Source organism: Akebia trifoliata, chromosome 4 (genome assembly GCF_017979445.1).
Source record: "Akebia trifoliata isolate Shusen 1 chromosome 4, ASM1797944v1, whole genome shotgun sequence".
NCBI classification, from domain to species: Eukaryota; Viridiplantae; Streptophyta; class Magnoliopsida; order Ranunculales; family Lardizabalaceae; genus Akebia; species Akebia trifoliata.
This window is the reverse complement of record NC_141378.1, coordinates 5,355,983-5,374,385: the sequence shown is the minus strand read 5'-3', so window position 1 is coordinate 5,374,385 and position 18,403 is coordinate 5,355,983. Positions and strand designations below refer to the sequence as shown.

The 18,403-nt window shown below is 35.0% G+C and overlaps 2 protein-coding genes across 2 annotated transcripts; both read right to left on the bottom strand.

The window, feature by feature from the left end:
- Window positions 1-293: 293 nt before the first annotated feature.
- On the bottom strand, window positions 294-3,457 carry LOC147403235 (large ribosomal subunit protein eL38z/eL38y-like). Its single transcript, XM_086438740.1, has 3 exons — window positions 3,300-3,457; window positions 1,772-1,955; window positions 294-538 (listed from the first exon to the last, which is right to left on the bottom strand). The coding sequence occupies exons 1-3, from the start codon at window positions 3,300-3,302 to the stop codon at window positions 516-518; spliced, it is 210 nt and encodes a 69-aa protein (XP_086294866.1). The 5' UTR covers window positions 3,303-3,457; the 3' UTR covers window positions 294-515.
- Window positions 3,458-5,292: 1,835 nt separating this feature from the next.
- LOC147403234 (uncharacterized) lies at window positions 5,293-17,280 on the bottom strand. Its single transcript, XM_086438739.1, has 7 exons — window positions 16,833-17,280; window positions 13,067-13,166; window positions 10,788-10,853; window positions 9,370-9,487; window positions 8,321-8,403; window positions 6,907-6,968; window positions 5,293-5,719 (listed from the first exon to the last, which is right to left on the bottom strand). The coding sequence occupies exons 1-7, from the start codon at window positions 17,051-17,053 to the stop codon at window positions 5,608-5,610; spliced, it is 762 nt and encodes a 253-aa protein (XP_086294865.1). The 5' UTR covers window positions 17,054-17,280; the 3' UTR covers window positions 5,293-5,607.
- Between the last annotated feature and the right edge of the window lie 1,123 nt (window positions 17,281-18,403).

Below are 18,403 nucleotides of genomic sequence, written 5' to 3'. Positions count from 1 at the left end.
AAGATAGAGGTTGAAGTTGATGGCATTTAGGTAATTTTTCAATGGTATGTAAGAGAAGATCAAAGTCAATGACTAGGTCATGCCATCAGTTTGAAAACCTACAGGGATCTCAAATATCCACCAAAACGTGTCCAACATATATTTCTCATACACAAACTTGCTTTTAACTAAAAACCCAGACTTTCGGGAAGCAAATAAACACTTAAAAGGAAAAGAATTGCCCAAATTAAAATAAAAAACACTACTTTTTAAAGCCTTTTTAAGATTCAATTAACCAAATTGGAAAGAAAGTAGATAAGAACTTGCAACTTGCAAGCATCTAATAGAGGGCTCCATGTCCATTTCCTATCAAAATTTAAGAAAAAACATAAATATTATAGCAATCTGAGTCTAAATCCGAAATCAAAACAAAAACACCACGAGCAGACTTCAACTAATGTAGAACAATCATAAAAGGAAATGTAAATGAGTTCCATTCACCAACACTCATAAATCACAAACTGCTGTTTGCTGTTTCACAGGTCTTGCACACTCAAACCTGCAAAAAGTTCATATATTTTAAATGTGAACAAAAACGATTTAAGAAAGAAACACCAACCAGCTGAAATTAAAGAATACTTTGCACCCAATATAGATTGACCCCCTTGCATTACACCATTGTCAGTAAAATCATCCTAGTTAAGACATTAACTATTATGCATAATTTGTCGCAATATCCCTTGTAGTTCAAACCATAGCCATGATATGAAGTAACCACAACAATATGATGGAGCACCATATTATTAGTGTGCCCAAGGATCATTGAATAATATTGTATCATTATAGGTTATGTGTGAAGATAACAAAGGTAGATTGTCAAGGATCATAAGAGTTGCAATTTAAGTAAAAACATATTAAAGGTTGTCTTTTTTATTTGGCTAGCTTCTTTTGAGAAAATTTTAATCTTAGATAATTTAATTAAGTGTGGTCTGCGCTTTCTGAATTTTTGCTCCTCATGCAAGAGAAGTGAAGACTCTAATTGTCATATTCTGAGATTTGGGCTCATTTTTTCTCTCGATTCAATTTGTTTTGGGTCCAAATTTTGTTTTGTCTATTTTCCTCTAGTGATATCTTTGGGCCTCAAGTCCATTTGCGATATACTGGGGTATTTGGAAGGAGGGGAATAGGGGAGTCTTTTAGGAGAAGGAGAATTTCATCCTACGAGGTTATCTTGGACATTTTCGGTTTGATCTTCTTGTGGAGCAGAATGAACAAGGGCTTTGAAGAGGTAGAGATCTTTGTGTTTTGTACATCTCCTCCTCTTTTATCTTTTCTCTTTTCTCTGGTGCTTTGTACTGGTAGGGGATCACCTTGTCCCAATTTTTTTTTTCTTCTCATTATAAAAAAAAGTTATAATATATTAAAGAAATCTATGAACAGCCCACTCAAGACCAAACTGTCATTAATTTTAATAAATTATAATTTAATTACCTTTAAAAAATATACCTGGAAAGGAAATCTACCAAGATGACTTGAGTCTATTGAATTTTGAGTTAACAGTACAAGACATTTGAACCAACTTACTGAATTGACTCAAATACTTGATGAGGCAGACTAGAAACTTGGATTTGTTTGAATATCATATTTAATGTTCATTTCAAAATATAATTCCAAATAAATAGTAATACCAACTAGCAATGAAAAAGTAAAAAAAGATACTACCAGATACCTTCATGCTTCATTGAATAGATAAACAGCAAAACCGTAATCAGCGGAAGAGATTTAGACTAACCTGGTGGAAGAGATTGCTTCAACTTATCAGCCTTCTCTGAGTCAAACACACAGAGTGTGTAGAGGTACTTGGAGCAACGGACCTTAAACTTAACAACATCCTTGCTCCTCTTAATTTTAACAGAACGTGCATCTTTCCTTCTTGCAGTGAGAAGGAAGTCCTTGATCTCATGGATTTGCTTCGGCTGTTGATTACATAATGTAAATGAACTTCTTAGTAACAAAAACAGAGAAAACGTCTCAATCACCACCCAAACACCTCTATGTGCTCTTAAAGATTTGCTTCCACTGTTTATCGTGTAACTTTGAATTGAAATATCAAAGAAACACATTTTAAAAAGGGAGTTTCCATTGACACCCCAACTTTTACTTATTACACCCCAATTTATTAAATTATTTATCACAATCCAATTAAAGATTAAAAGACACCCTTCAAGCATTACAAGGTTTGGCTCAAATTATAATCTCAACATTAAAAAAATATTTTAACACTCGATCAAACAATAGTTGTTTACAAACTACAATTATGATTAGGCTCATATAAAATCCTGAACCCAAAAAATGAGAGCTGATATTGACAACCCAACTTTTACTTACTCTCAACCATTCATCACTTATTTTCTTTATTTTTAATTGGGTGTAAAAGTTGGGATGCCAATAGCAGCTCTGAAAAAACTCAAGATGTTTTCAAATAGAGGGGAAAAAACACCCCAATCACCACACGCATTTAGTATTAGTGATAATTCAGGATATACAAGCCAAGAATTCATTCAATATTAAATATTTGAAGCATTCTAACAAAAATTAACAAGTGGTCGAAATTTTTCACAGAAGTTAAGAACTTGGGACAAAAGCAGGCAATGCTGTGAGTAACAAGAATATGATTTAAAAGTCCAAACCAAGAAATCTAATTAAAATACAGGATTTCCTTAAAAGCTTTCAACAAACATACCTCAACAAATCCAACACTTTTTTTTTTTAAGCAAAAAAAAAAAAAAAAAAAAGTCAAATACTATAATCCCAAAGATCAATATAGACATCATCTACAGAGGACAATCTAGATTTTCCATATCTTACCATGCTTAGGAAAAAGGGGAGCGTTCATAAAAGAAATCTGAACAGGTAGTCTAGAAAACTTTTCCATCTAAAAAACCCTAACCAAATTTGGGAGTAAAATCTGTATAAAAGGGGAAAAAAGAAAAAATCTAACAGATAATAGCCCTAAAATTACACATTCAAAACCCATAGCCTGAATTAATCAATCCACAGGAAACAAACCTTAACCCTAAATTCAAAATGAAGCAAATGCATTAAATAAACCATAACCCTAACTACACAAATTGAATCAGATAGAAAAGAAAAATCATAAACAAAGATCAAATGTATGGAACTAACATGAAACCAAAAAAGAAAAATCACTACAACAACAATATACGGAGCGTAAGCCATTGAAGGGAAGATCTAATTGACATGAGATGAAACAGCAGAAGAGCATCTGAAATCGATTGGAAGACTGGATAGAAGTTTACCATTTCGTCAAGGTTATCAGAGACGAGCTTGGACCGAAACTCGTATGTGCACGTCCCAACTCCCAAACCCTAAATCTTCCTGCACTACTTATAGTCCTAGATCTTCGCTCTCGTAAACCCTAATTCTATTTTCATACTATATGAAGGCCCGTGATGAGCTGGGCTACTTTATTGGGCTTTTTGGCCTTATCCATCTTTAAGACAGGTTAGGCTTAGCCGCTTAGGGATGATGGATTGGATTGGAACAGACTTGAAAAACATTCTGATATTTTTAGGTTTTGGATCAAGGTTTTAGGTTCAGATAATGACCCGACCTAATAAGCCCGATCCGATAGGATCAAAATTTGTTGATCGTTGGGAGAGCTGTCAATGGATCAGATAGGACTGAAACATGATTCATTTTAATCTGTTACGGATAGATCCCAATTGAGCTTATTCCTTAATGGATCTTAATTGGGCTGGACTTTGGGGATCCAATTATGAAAGATCAAACCTGTAACGTTATTTTGCAAAGTATATAACTAAATTAGATTTTTATTTTATTTTTATTTTTTTAACTTTTCTGGTCTCAGATGATGAAAAAAAAAATTGAAACCTTTTCCTTACTGACATAACATAATAAGATTTTTAGCCTTTCTAAGGATGGTTGTGCTCAAATGGATTACCACATCAGAAATCCAACTCAACAGCCCTCTAAGTTTCATAAAAAGACTTTCGGATAAAAAATAAAATAAAAACAATTCCTTTTAACCTAGATCCAAGGTTTTGAAAATGGATGATTACCAAACTTTTAAATAACTCCCAAACTTAGAAATGAAATAAAAAGGTGAAAAATCACATTTTTTGAAAGAAAAAAAAAATCAAAATTAATGGAATTTCTTTCTCTACAGCCCTAAAGGATCGGATCAAGTTTTTGGAAGCCAATAGGTGAGCTAAAAGACCCTTAGTAGGGGTGAAATCCTTATTAACTTAGTAAGACTAGGGTGACTTAGAAAATAAAACACACACACACACACACACGCACGAGTTTCCTAGGGATTATTGCACATTCCTATTCTTAATCACCAAGGAATATTGTCCCACTAGATTAGGGTTTACCCCCTCCTCCTAAGGCACACACATCTTCTTTGAGGGTAAAAGAGAAGAGATAATAAAATTAAAGGGATATAATTGAAAAATATGGAAAGAAAAAGAAAGAATAAAATTAAAAGGGTATTATTAGAAAAAGAGAAAAGTCGAAAGACATTGTATAAAATTGTAAATTTATTTTTAAAAAAGGGGTAAAAGAAGAAAGACAATAAAATTTGAGGGTGTATTCTTAGAAAAATGAAAAAAAGAAGAAAGCTGAAAATTATTCTCAAATTCACATGGAATTGAATCAAAACCCCGCTTTGCAAGGATAATCTTTGGGAATTCAACCATCGTATCTTATTATATAGATTTCAACTGCTACTTTGATGAAGTCTCAAACGTTGTATATTTTTCTTTTCTACTAAAAGAATGAGCAACTACTATCACAAGTCACCTTGCACCAACCTTAAAAATAAAATTTTCTATTCAGTTATTTTAAAATTTCTACCATTGCACCTCTCCCTTCAAGGAACGAGTGCAATTCTTTCTTCTTTTTCTTGCAAGGGGGGTGGGGTGCAATTAATTGTAGGTGTTATCCAAGTGGTAGTTTTTTTTTTTTGGAGTGCAATCAATACTAATGGAGTGCAAGTGATTTTTTAAGAAAAGGGGTGCAATTTGTTGCACACAGTCTGCAATTAGTCACTCCCTTAAATATAAAAAAAAATGCAAGTTTTCACTGCAAGTTTGAGATACCTAGAGTTTCATTCCACTTGGTTAATATTTGAGATACCTCGCTGTGTTTTGAAACTGATGAAATACCCCTTGACCTTAATCTTCTCAAGAGGGACTAACGAAAAATGACATAAATGCTCCCATCTGCAACCTCTATTGAATAAGAGAAATAAATTATTTGGCCAACAAATTAAATCCCAACCAGAAAACATTCAAACTCAAATTCTCAAAGAGTTATTTACTCCTTTATATCCCTCGATCAGTTCTACCATCAGTAATCATCTCTGCACAACTTCTAAACATCCACACACTACATAAAACAAAAAATAAGGAGAAAAAAAAAAATACCTTTACAATTTTTTAGACAATATGTAAAAAAAAACAAGAAAAAAAAGGAACCTGAATCAACTTAATTGATGGATGGATTTACATCTCAGATTTTCTCTGAGGTATCCCAAAGTTCAGGGAATTGGCCGAAGTGGACCACATTACTGGAAAGTAAAGATCATGACTGCATTGAACGGGACGTCCTGGGAAGGATGTTGTTGGCGATCTCTTCATTCAGCTTCACTGGAAGAGGCGGCATTTGCTTCATTATGTCCGGCATTTCATTTATGCTGTGTAGTATTCATGTCAATGTATGATACAAACAGACAAGCAGATGTGTAAATATAGATAGAGCAACGAATACTTTTATCAATTTATTTTCAATAAGAACCAAGAATAGCAGATAATGAATTTTTTTCAAAGATGAGGGCCTGGGATCCACTATATTAACATATGGATAGTCTAAGAGCTCTCTTAAGTGCGCGTGCATATGTGTGTAACAGTATAGCCTCTATCTTAGAAAAGCACTTACATCGTATCAAACAATAAAATTAAATATGTCTGAGGTGCTTTATAAGGCTTTGTGGTTGTTCTCAATTGAGGTGCTGAAAACTATTCAATTTTTTTTTAATCATGAAACCCCTTTTGCATTTTCAATTTAGATTTATACTCAAGAGAAAAGCTGTTTAAGCTTTAAAACAATTGGTTATTAGAGAGAGATTGACCGAGAAGAAATCAAAGGTCGGCTACTGTCACAGCTGCTCCCTTCCCTCTTCCTCCACTTAACCTTGTTTTTTTGTGTATTTATACTCTTATTGAGGGTGTTATAAACAAAAGTTCTTCCTCTTAGAAGGAAATATCAGATAAATAGTATGGGCGTGGAGCATCTAAAATAAATAAAAGTGAAAAAAAGAAAACACTGTAAACATGGCCACAGGAGAGGAAACAAAGAAGAAATTATTGGAAAAAAAAAACAGAAGAATTTGATGGTTGGGAATATGGAACACGTTTTTGACCAACATTTTTAAAATAAGAAGAAAACATGCCCACGGGAGAGGAAACAAAGAAGGAATTTGATTTTTTTTTTCTGGTTCCAATTTTTTTTTTAAATTGATAGTTGGTTGGGAATATGGAACACATTTTTTATCAACATTTTTAAAATATTAAATGTACCGAACATTTTGGGAAATATAACTGCTATTTTTTACTCGTCTTCCTGTGAGTGGATGCATATGTGTGTATGGGAAAGGTAGGGCTAAGGGTTAATGGCTTTATTCCATTATTGTCGAACTTGTGTCCTGGTGATGGACCTTTTGTGCACCATAGTTAGCATGAACCAAACCAAGAATATGAAAGACAAACGGCTACAGGACACATACATCAACATATGTGTGTAATGCATGTTAATATTATCGTGCATGTGTATTCCATGAGGATAAAAGAGCAAAATCTTAAAGAGCGTGGGTTTGCTACATACTCATTCATGATTGTGAGAATGTTGTCCCGAGTTTGGCAGAAGAGATTGATGTTGTCGTGAAGCTGCATAAAGAAAAGAAGATTGTCAGTGAAGTTCATCCACAAACATGGATGGGAACCCCCATCTCTTAAAAGGTTGCCATGTCGGACATGTGGAGGAATGTCTGAGTCACACATGCAAAATGCATCACCAATGATTTCAATAGCCCAGTGGTAATGTAAAACCTTCGTGAAGGTGTGAGACCAGGATAATGACCATTTATAAAATCGGTTATCACCATGGTTCATTATCTCTCTCCTAGTGTCTCGGTAAAGAAGTCTGTCTTGAAATGACAAATAATGTATTGTGGGTTCATCTTTGGTGCGGATTGACGCCTCTTATGGGGCATAGAGTTTAGAAGAGATATTATGATTGGGAGATTGGCGCTGTTGTGTGGTTGGTAGAGTGTCTTTCCTCGGTGACTGTGTCATTAGAAAAGGAGGATAAGAGTATGGGCAGACAGTAATGATGGTGCATTCTTGGCGAGTTCCTTTTATAAGTCCCTTATTGAGGCTTCCTTCCATCATTTCCCCATATAGCAGTTTGGGGCCCGAGAGTTTCATGAAGGGTTTCCTTCTTCATTTGGTCAGTGGTTTTGGGGAGAAGCCTGACTGCTGACCAGTTTGCGTGGAGGGGTGTTTGTGTGGTGACTTAATGCTTCCTTTGCAAAAGGGACGGAGAATTGGCTAAGCTTTTTCTTATTCACTGTAATGTGGTGAAGGAAGTGTGGTGGTATACCTTTGCTCTGTTTGGTATCTCTGGGTGCCTCCCAAGGTCTACTGTGGCGCTTTTTCAAGGGTGGTTGCACTTGGCCAGACCATTCTCTGCGTCAAAGAAGACCATGTGGAATTTAATCCATTCGCAGTTTGTTGGGGATCTGGAGAGAGCAGAACCAGCACTTCTTCCTTGGAGGAGATTCTCATATCGACTTTTAAGTCTTTTGTTTCTTTGGTGTAAAATTTTCTGAGTTTTCAGAGTAGTTTTTGAAGATTTCATAGGTAGGTGGGATTGGATTTGTAATATTCAAATTGAGTAGTGTTGGGAGGCTGGGCTTGTTTCTTTTTCTTCTTCTCTTCTTATTCTTATGGTGGTTCCCTTGACCAACCCATTTATACAGTCCCTTGTTTGTTTAATGAAAGTTTTACTACCAATAAAATAAAATAAAAAAAGCTTGCATGTAAGTGGTATAATCTCAATTTACCACCAAGACATCGTCATCACTATCTGGTACAAATGTTGGGCCCTCATTCAGTAAAAATTGTAGCCGAATAGATGTGTCAAAGTCTTAACAGAGGAGTGTTGCTTAGTGTTTTATTTTCACTTCATTGTAGAAGTAGAAGTGATATCAATCAAATATCAATAATGAAAATGTTACCTGAAAAGATGCAAAATTTGCAGAAATTTGACTGAAGACCTGAGCATTTTGCTCAAGTAGCTGTCCTGTTGCACCACCTATTTCTGAAAACAACAAATAAACATATTTTATCAGTAAGAATACATAAGAAAATTGGACAGGAGATATGTTTCAGAGAGTTGAATGGTGGCATCATGTAGCCGAGCCAATATTTACAGAAAATGTGGCCTTATTCAAAGTGATGATAAGGATGATGATGCTGACTCCAACATTTAGGATAAGGCTTTGATGATGATGATGAAGACAACGAGTACATAAGCAATAGAATGATCTTTAGTGTGATTGCCAGAGCATGAGTATACACTATACATTACAAGACCTCAAAAAGATTCAACGTAGCATATACTAGCCATGAACCGGAAATATCTCTATGAAGTTTAAATTTTGTGAAACTACAAAGTATCTTGAAGTGTAGAAACCTCTAGAATTTTGAAATGTTGTGAATGGATGAAGGTGTTTCCAAGGACTAAGTTCAACACCTTAAGTTCATAGATCAAAATCTATCATTAGTCATTCTGGCGTGTTCTATGCAATTGAACTTGGTAGATCAAACTGGTTTGGCCTACATTCGACTTTCCTTGATTATGAACAACGTTCTTCAACCTCAAGCTTCAAGTTTCATTAAGAGCCAAACAAATTGAAGTCTAGAATGAATTCTGACTAAAAGGCGTTCACTTACATGATGAACTGATACAATTGGATTTAGAAAAAATATTGCACTCAAGCAGAGACAATTATTTTGGTCCACATCCACCATAACAGTGGTTCTAAAAGAAACAACCAGTTAAGCTTAGCCATTAAATTTTCATTGACTACTGTTTAACTGGGCCTATCGAAGATAAAATGGAATACCAACAAGACTTTACTAGAATACTAGCTAATCCAGGATAACAGTTATTAATGTAAATTCAAACAGTCATCATTAATGCTTCTACTTTCTTTCAATGGCCAAATTTCATTAAATATGTATTTGGAAGCTAAGAAACAGGAAAGAAAAGAATGAAGCAAACCTTTATACGAAATTCCATCATCATTGTCTATAGGAAGCATTGATGAAGCATGTGGAGGAACATTGGACCGGGCAGTGTAGTGTGATGATGACCTTGCTGAAGGGTCAGCAACCTTTTCCTGAGAAAGACATGCCAGAAACATTTGCTGAGATACTAGGAGTTCAAGAAATTTGATTTCAAATGGAAATGATAGAGACAGAAAATATGCAAAAATGATTCTAGTCAAGCTTCATAGTAGGAACTATAAAAAGACAAAGCTACTTATATGACATGGTCCAAATTCTAGAAGACTCATAAAGGCATAGTTCTTAACATTCAATTGGGCCCAATTTTTCAGGATAAACCACTACCATAGATAGCATTTCTATAGGTATTACATTGATACATCATCCTATCTAATCCAATGGGTAACTTAGATTGCTCTTTGTTTAAAAATGAAAGCAATAGAAAAATAATCAGATCATACATAAATAAGAATAAATTATGTTGTGGAGATTTCTTCACGTGCAAACTTCAAGCACATCAATACTTCAATTTGTTAAAACACCCATAGATTCACCCCAAGTAGGTGAGCTCTTTGCTCTATCCCTTTTCAAGTTGCTGGTGAAACCATCAAGTAAAAAAGTCTCATTTAAACATCCACTGAAGCCTCAAATCAAAACTGCTTTGATCAAAACTACAAGAAAGATGTGATGGATAGATGATCGTGAGAGGATATTCTTCCTATCTTTGAAGACCCCCTATCATTGCACTTCCCCCAAAGATCGAAGAATACCACAAAAGACAACATACTCCAAAGGATTCTATCTCTAGATTAGAAGACAGAAATTAATCGGCTTTGAAAGGCATGTCCTCCCAAAAGCAAACCCCTCTTGCCCTTTCACACCTTTAATCTCCAGCCCACATCGTTTCCACAGCCTAGAGACCTACTGACATGGTCGTACGCTTTCTCTACTTCGATCTTATACAAATTCCCAGAACCCTATCTAATCAATTGCACTCGTTATGAATCTAAACTCCATCCAACAACTTCCAAATACTTACAAAGGCGCTTTGATGAAGAGAAATTAAAAATAAAAGAATCACATGAATCTTCAAGGCCAACATCTTAGCAATGACCTTATAAATGCTATCAACTAAACTAATAAGCTTAAAGTCTGATGTATTTGGCTCTCTAAATTTTAGGGCTATAACAACAAAAGTACTATTTGAACACTATTCACGCACACACACCCATTCACACCCACACCGCTCATTGAATTTTAGGGGTTAAAACAACAAAAATATTATTTGAATACTATTTATGCATGCACGCCCGCACACACACATGTACACAGAGAACTAATGGTACATACCTTGACTACCAAATACCATGATACCATGTAAACAAATAACATTTATACATTAGAGTACCTCACCTTTTTATCTTTGTTTTTTCTTGCCAAATTATGTTCCTCTTTCCTTCTTTTGCCAACTTCCTTTTTCTGGAAGAAGAATAAATCATTAAGCAAATTCAAATAGAACTTAAAAAGTATAAACATTATTAAAAAGACACTTTCCATGTGAACCTCAAAAAACAAGCTACAGAATAGATATGTACGTGAAAATCTTAGAAGCACAATTTGGATTTTAAGCATATAAATTTCCACAAGGGAGGGCGTACAATGAAGAAAATAAAATTTTCAGTTGAGCTTGCCCTCAATTCAGTCACGGGCATCTCTTTCCATCTAAACATTCTAAATTTTTTGCCCTGAAAACTTCTTCAAGATCCAAAATAATTAAAAAAAGAGGTATTGTTTTAATCAGCATAATAACTGAAGCAAGTTCCTCCCCCTTAAACTCTTTGGCTATTCATTTCCTTCCATCTTATGCGACAATTAACAAAAGTAAGAATATTCCAAAGAATTTTTTTTTTTTCCTTTGAATAAACCTTCCAAATGCAATTCTTGGAAAATATCAATAACATTGTTCGGCACTATCAACATGTAAGAGAATTAATCAAAACTAAATAGCACAAAACTAAAATCCCCCGGAGTTACAAAGAAGCCTTATAGTGGATCATTTTGTTTCTTTGATAGGTCATGATCTAGCTCCAGTACTTACAATTGCTATTCTCCTCCATTCGTTGTGGTCAGGAGTTTCACTATTTTTACCCTTTACAATTGCTTTTCTTACCCTTTTTTGTGGTCGGGGTTTTTACCATCTTCTTCCTTTAGAAAATAAGTAGTTGTACAGGTGAAATAATCTTGTGGTAGAATGACTAAAGCTAATCGACTTACTCCGTGGCAAAACTCTTTCTACAGACATTTCTTCTTTGTTCTTCTTCATCTTCTTAAAGTTTTAGGGGTGTTCTTTTGAATTGTGAGAAGTTGTTGTTCATGTCTTCAAAAATGAAGATCAAATGGAAATCTCACTTGTAAACCTTGAACAGCTTAAAATTGATAAATCAATTTGTATTTTAAAGGTCAGGGAGAATGAAAGATCAATCTATAGATATTATTCCATCTGCCCCAAGTAGAGATCTATTTTACACTTGGGATAACCTTGATTTTAATTTCTTAGAATATCAGAGAAAGCCTTCTATCAAGACCTATTGACTAATCAAATCCCCACGTTGTTGCTAGATCAGGATTGAAGGCAACTATGGTCCAAAGAGATTTTTTCCACCAATGGCAATGTGGCAAGAGGTCAAATACAAATCAATGTTAACACCAAGGTTTAAAATCTCTTCTTGAGGCAATTTCTCAGTTAAGAGAAAGATCAAGTTTGTCTTGACTGAGACACTGTACAACATTTTGAGACATCTGAAACATTGACTGTTTTTGGGGTGTAAATGTTTCATTCCAATCACATCCAAAACCAAAATGTCTGAGATGAAATATTCCGAGATTACGGAACTTTAATCCATGGTTAGCAGTTCTAGGTTTGTTGAATTCAATTGGATTAAGATTAGTTGGACCAGCTCCTTGAGAGGGTTAGCTTGTGCTGTCTTAATTATGGCTATTTTAGCTATCACTAGAAAATATTTAGATGAATGTTTAGTTTTTGTTTCTTTGGTTTTATCACTTCCTGTGTAATTTTCAATTTTGTTTGGTTATGAGAGCATGTAATGGGAATTATTAATTAATAATGATATTCTTAGCTTTTGATACTTCGCTAGCATTGGTTGGCGTGGCTGTTCCTTAGGGTTCCATTGCAGAGAGATTTTGGTGGATTATATTCTTATTTTATAACACCTTGGAACTTTGGAAGATTCTTTCGATCTTCTCGCAGGATTTTCTGGTTTTGTATCAAAACCATACCACTCTTAGTGGGTATCATTTTCTCATGAATCAATGAGATTTGATCTTTTCCTTCGGAAATGAGAAGACTAGAAATTTTTTGCCCATTGGAGATAGAGCCTTTTGACTAAACATAAGTAATCAGCCCACTCAACATTGATGGGAACAGGATATCCCACTGTAGAATTGGTTCTTTCCAAGTTGCTTCACGTGTAATCCTGACGTTCAGCTTTAAAATGTCAATTATCATTTTTACCACCCAGACTGAGATTATTCAAACCTTTTAGAGATTTATGTGAGTGAAATGTTTGTTTAAAGGTAGAAGCAACAACAAGAGAAAGGTGGTATGAATGGCAAATTAAAAAAAATGAGAAAGTAAGCTTCAATTATTTGGAAAAGGAAGTTAAAAAATTTACTGTCATCCATCTGCAGCGCATGGCCACATCCCGTACTGTCTTATCTTGTAACTGCATTGCAATATTTGCATAGCGCACAATGATTGATTCAGAAGCATACCTGAAAATCATATGATATCACCAATAGGTTAATAATGGCTCATACAAAAAGCTAAAAAGGACGACAATCAAAAGGCATAACTGAAAGTAACTATATTGTTAGCAATCCAAACTGACTCGTTCAACAAAAATAGGAGAATACAACAAGAGAGAGAGAGAGAGAAACAGTCTTCAGAAATTAGCCAAGTAAGAGAAGCAGTAAAATGAAACAATATTAAAAAGGATTCTAGATAGGGGTTAACCTTTTTCTTAACAAACTCAAGAATTTATACGTATTCATAAATTCTAGTGGAAATAAGTGACAAGCACAGAGAAAGAGGGAATCAATAAAATAATGGGAAAATTACTAAAAAATGGCTGTGTTTTTTATTAATTACTAAAAAGACATGTATTTTCTTAAAATTACCAAAAACGAATTAAGTCGCTGGACTATCCAGCATTTTAGTAACTCGCAGGACTGTCCAGCATTTTAATGTGTTAAAATTCATTGCTTTACCAAAGATGCCCTTGAATAGTTAAAACACTGGACTGTCTAGCGTTTTAATAGCTTGCTTTAACGGGTAATTATAAAAACACCCCACGAATTAATAAGGGAAACCCACACCATAGCCGAATTATTTTGTCTTATATGGCTTAAAAGTTTCGGAATGAGCTGATTTTTGGTGAGGATGATCTCTATGATGAGGAGATCATCCTCACCAAAAATGAGTTCATTACGAAACTTCTAACCCCATCAAAACAAGTTCAAGAACCGTAAATCATCATTTTGTTTGTAAACCAGTTTTGATGGGGTTAGAAGTTTCGAAATGGGCTGATTTTTGGTGAATATGATCTACTCATCACAGAGATCATCCTCACCAAAAATCAGCTCATCCCGAAACTTTTAACACATATAAGACAAAATAATTCGGTTATGGCCTGGGTTGCCCTTATTAATTCGTGAGGTGCTTTTATAATTACATTTAAAACGCCGACAGTCCAGCGACTTAATTCGTTTTTAGTAATTTAAAAAAATGTGTATCTTTTTAGTAATTAGTGAAAAACATAGCCCTTTTTTAGTAATTTTCCCTAAAATAATTTAATAAAGAACAACATAAAATCATCACAAAAATACTTCATTTCTTAGCAAGTTAGGTTTCATTTTCCTATCCTTTTTAATATAGTGTGTAGCAATTGAAATCCTCTAAAGTGTAATAATTTTGGTTTTCAAAACGGGTGGAGAGGGAAGCAAAAAAGAAGAAAAGCACAAGACAAAGTAACAAAGAATAACTCATATTTGTTTTTGCCATCCTTTTTTGGACTAAAGCAAAAAAGGCTAGATGAAATCTAACATATGCAGGTAGGTTGAGTGGAGTGTCTATCTGTGGAGTGGTGAATGTGGTGGCATACTAGCAAGTGGTGCAACCATCATCAAGGACTGAAGATTGATTTCATTGCGCAACTTAAACCACATTTAGACCAAAGTGAGTCAGTCCTAACCAATTGAGTCACTGCTACAATGGACAAAGGAAATGTTAATTTGTGAAGGTCTCAGCCGTCAGAGGCGGCAGGAATGATAAATAGGAGATTTGTCTCGGTTTGGTTTGTGTCATATTCTCAATCCAAGACATCTAGGTTATTCAACTGAACAATATTTTATCCTATCAGCATGACAAATTTTGGCCGGTAACAATAAAAAACTTCGCTAAAACAAAAGACAGAGAGAATGAAAGAGAAGGAATACATATCACTAACTCCATTCCACAAAACATGTCCATCCTAGAGACACTTTAGCAGGGATGCCAGCCTTATAGTTAGCCAACTTCATAATATAATTACAAAAAATCAGGAAATACCAAATTGCAGCCAAGTCCCAGATCTGATTGGTGACTTGAGATATGTTCCAAGATCGCTCCATTTTAATAGAAACTCGATCATGACATTTCTCAAATCTCCTTCAACAACACCATACTCTAAGTACCAACTCAGATATAATTCTTCTTTCTAGTATCAAGATCCTTGTTTCCCGGACTCCTTTGTTTGGTCTTCTAATGTGCCTACCAAAATCTCTTTCTTCATTTGGTTGGCGGCTTTGAATAAACTTCCTACAATTGATCTCCTTAGACATAAGGGTCTTGTCTTTATGGAATTTTGTTGTTTATGTAAAGTGTGTGGGGAGTCTATGAGTCACATCCTTATTCATTGTGTGGTGGCTTATAGTGTGTGGTCCTATTTTCATGCTCTCTTCAAGGTTGCTTGGTGTCATCCCCACTCAGTTATATCCCTTTTGTTTAGTTGGAAGTCCAACATCTTTTCTGGAGGTCAAAGATTATGCGGAATTTCTTGCCTTTTGCAATATGTTGGGGCTTGTGGAAAGAAAGGAACGGATGCATGTTTGATAAGAAGGAAAGTTCTTTGCAGGAATTAATTTTTTATATTGTTGGTTTGTTGTTTGTTTGGTGTAAGCGGTTCAATGATTTTAGAGGGGTTTTTTTTTTTTTAGATTTTCTTTCTAGGTGGGATAATGTTTGTAGCGGGAGATTGTAGTTTTGTTTCTTAGCTTTGAGGACACATTGTCCTCTTATTAATAAAATTTCAGTTATAAAAAAATAAAAATAAAAAAGATATAATTCAGAAACTAAAATGAGGATGTTAAAGCTTTGGGCTTGTTTATGTTGTGAACCCCTAACAGACTCAAACACGCATCAATGTTCCCCCACCTTATCCATTAGACACCCCAATGTTAAACAGGTGTGGGCACCTAAATTAGCAACCATAAAAGTTAAGCTTAATTAAGCCTTTGAGCTAAGTTTGATAAGCCCTATTGGCATAGTTTAGTTGATCAATTCATGAGCTCTCTTTCTTGACGCAACAATGCCATCCAAGACTTGAACTAGAGATCTTGCCCATGAAGTAAATAATTGCACCTAACATCCATCAAAGTAAGAGTTTAAAAAAAAAAACATTTTTGGAGATTAACTTATTTATTCTTACATTGATTATCATTGAAAATATGTTTCTTTGGGTTATTTACCTTTTAATCTGAACTTGGAGATTATTTGCTCATGTGTACTATTTTTGTGGAGAAATGAATAAGCAAGCATGATTCTTACATCTAAGTTCATAACGATAAAACTATAAAAGATGAATATGAATGTTTAAGTAATATAAAAGATTTTTCTTTTACTTTTGAGACAGTCAGCTCGAACAATGCTACTTTGATTGTATAATTAATCTTTCGACAAATTTAAAAAAAAAAGGTTGGTGAGTAACCATACAGAGGGCTAGTTTTGCAATAATCTAATTGGCTAAGTTCTAGCAAGAATGTTCTTCATTCTCATCTTTCATTTTTTTTCTTCCTTTTTTTCCAGAATTGACAGAAATAAACCAAATATCTGACTGAATTTCCCTCTTCTCCAACTACGATGATCTAAAGAAAACTATAAGTTTGTTTTGTCTGAATTTCCATGTTTGCGCCCAAAAAAAAAAAAAATCTTTTTCACCCAAAATATAACTTCTTGAGAAAAAATCAGTAAATCAATAATTGACAAAAACCAATAAAACCCACAATAGATGTGACAGAAAAATTACAGATAAACCCACAATTCAAACAAACAGATCAAAAGCTCTAAAATCCAAGAAACCAAAACCCAATAAAATACCAGCAGAACTTCTCAAACTCACTCACTTGGTAAGTCCTTCCTCCAAAATCGATTGCTCTTCGGTCGTCCACTCCATCGAAAGCCCCGGATTGTGCTTCAACGCCTGCGCAGGACCCGAATTCTCTGCTGCCGGAGCAGAATTTCCATTACTAGGGTTTCCACCACCGCTGGAGATACCGTTGGAAGAAGAAGGACCACCATGGTTATTCCCCTCTTGATTCCCAGATGGGTTTGCACTTGCAGCCATCGCTAAACAAAACCCAATTCACAAAATCTCGAAATTTACGAGTTGGTTCCCGCCAATTCGGCTTTTCTTCCCGCCATAAATATTAAAGAAAAAATCGAATTTATCAGAAGAAGGTGAAGGGGAAACGATAGAAGACTTTTGAAATATTTTATTATGTGAGATTGAGAGGATCTTTGAAGTCTGAACCAACTTGAAGCTTGCGTAATCGAATGGATGAACTAAGAGAAAAACAGAGAGAGACGGGCCGTCATAGTAATTCGAGATAGTGATGTCTACTTCGTTGGTTCGCTGGGTCGGATTGGGATTCGTGGTTCTCAATGGTCCGGATCGGGTTGGTTTGGAATGGGTCGATCTTAATCTGATCTAAAAATCCTAACCCAAACCTTATCTATCTATTGGGATGGCTGGTCCGGCCCAGTCCATCTTGCGAGTATTTTGGCCTTTTAGTTGGTGACCGAAGTGGCCCGCGTGGTTTATATACTTGGGGCCATTGGATTCCAATGACTCGCGTTCGCGAGGAAACACGTGATCATATAAATACGAAATCCAACGGTTATGATCTCAATGAATCCCCAACAAACTTATCTCAAAGATAAATTGTGACCATTGGATTTTGTGTTTACACCATCAAATCATTTTTTTATATTATATTAAAAGATAGGAAATAAAGTTTTAATAGGACAAAACAAGTTTTAATGGGACAAAACAAACCCTTAAAGTTTAAACAAACTTTATACCAATTAAACAAACTTTATCTCAATGAAGATCTCCCACCGATAAAATAAGAGTCGTGATAATATGACTCGTCGGGGGGTATACTCAATCGACTCCTTGATGTGACAAGTTTGGAAACCGCAGAACTGTACGTCTCAGGATACACGATTGCACTTCCCCATTTAAAAAAACTATATTCCAAGAGAGTCGTGTGTCCTGAGTTGTACAGATCTACGATTCTCAAACTTGTCACGTCAAGAGATCAATTGAGTATGCCACCTGGAGAGTCATATTATCAGGACTCATAAAATAATAAGCCAAAATTCAACACAATTAGTTTGCTAACTTCAAACTCTTGACAATCAAAAATCCTCCAATTACACTCTTTCCAAATACTCCAAGAGATGGCGAATGGAGTTTGCTCCTCAAAACACATCCTTGATAGAGTCATAGGCAAGTGGCTCCACACACCAAGTAACAATAGATGATTAACTGACTCTTCATCGTGCATGCACATGCAACAAACATTCGTTCCGCAAAAGTCTCTTCTTCTCAGATTATCTCAGGTAAGCAATTTCCTAAAGAAAGAAAATTGTTTGGGTAAACAAACATGCAAGGGATGAAATTGGCATCCAC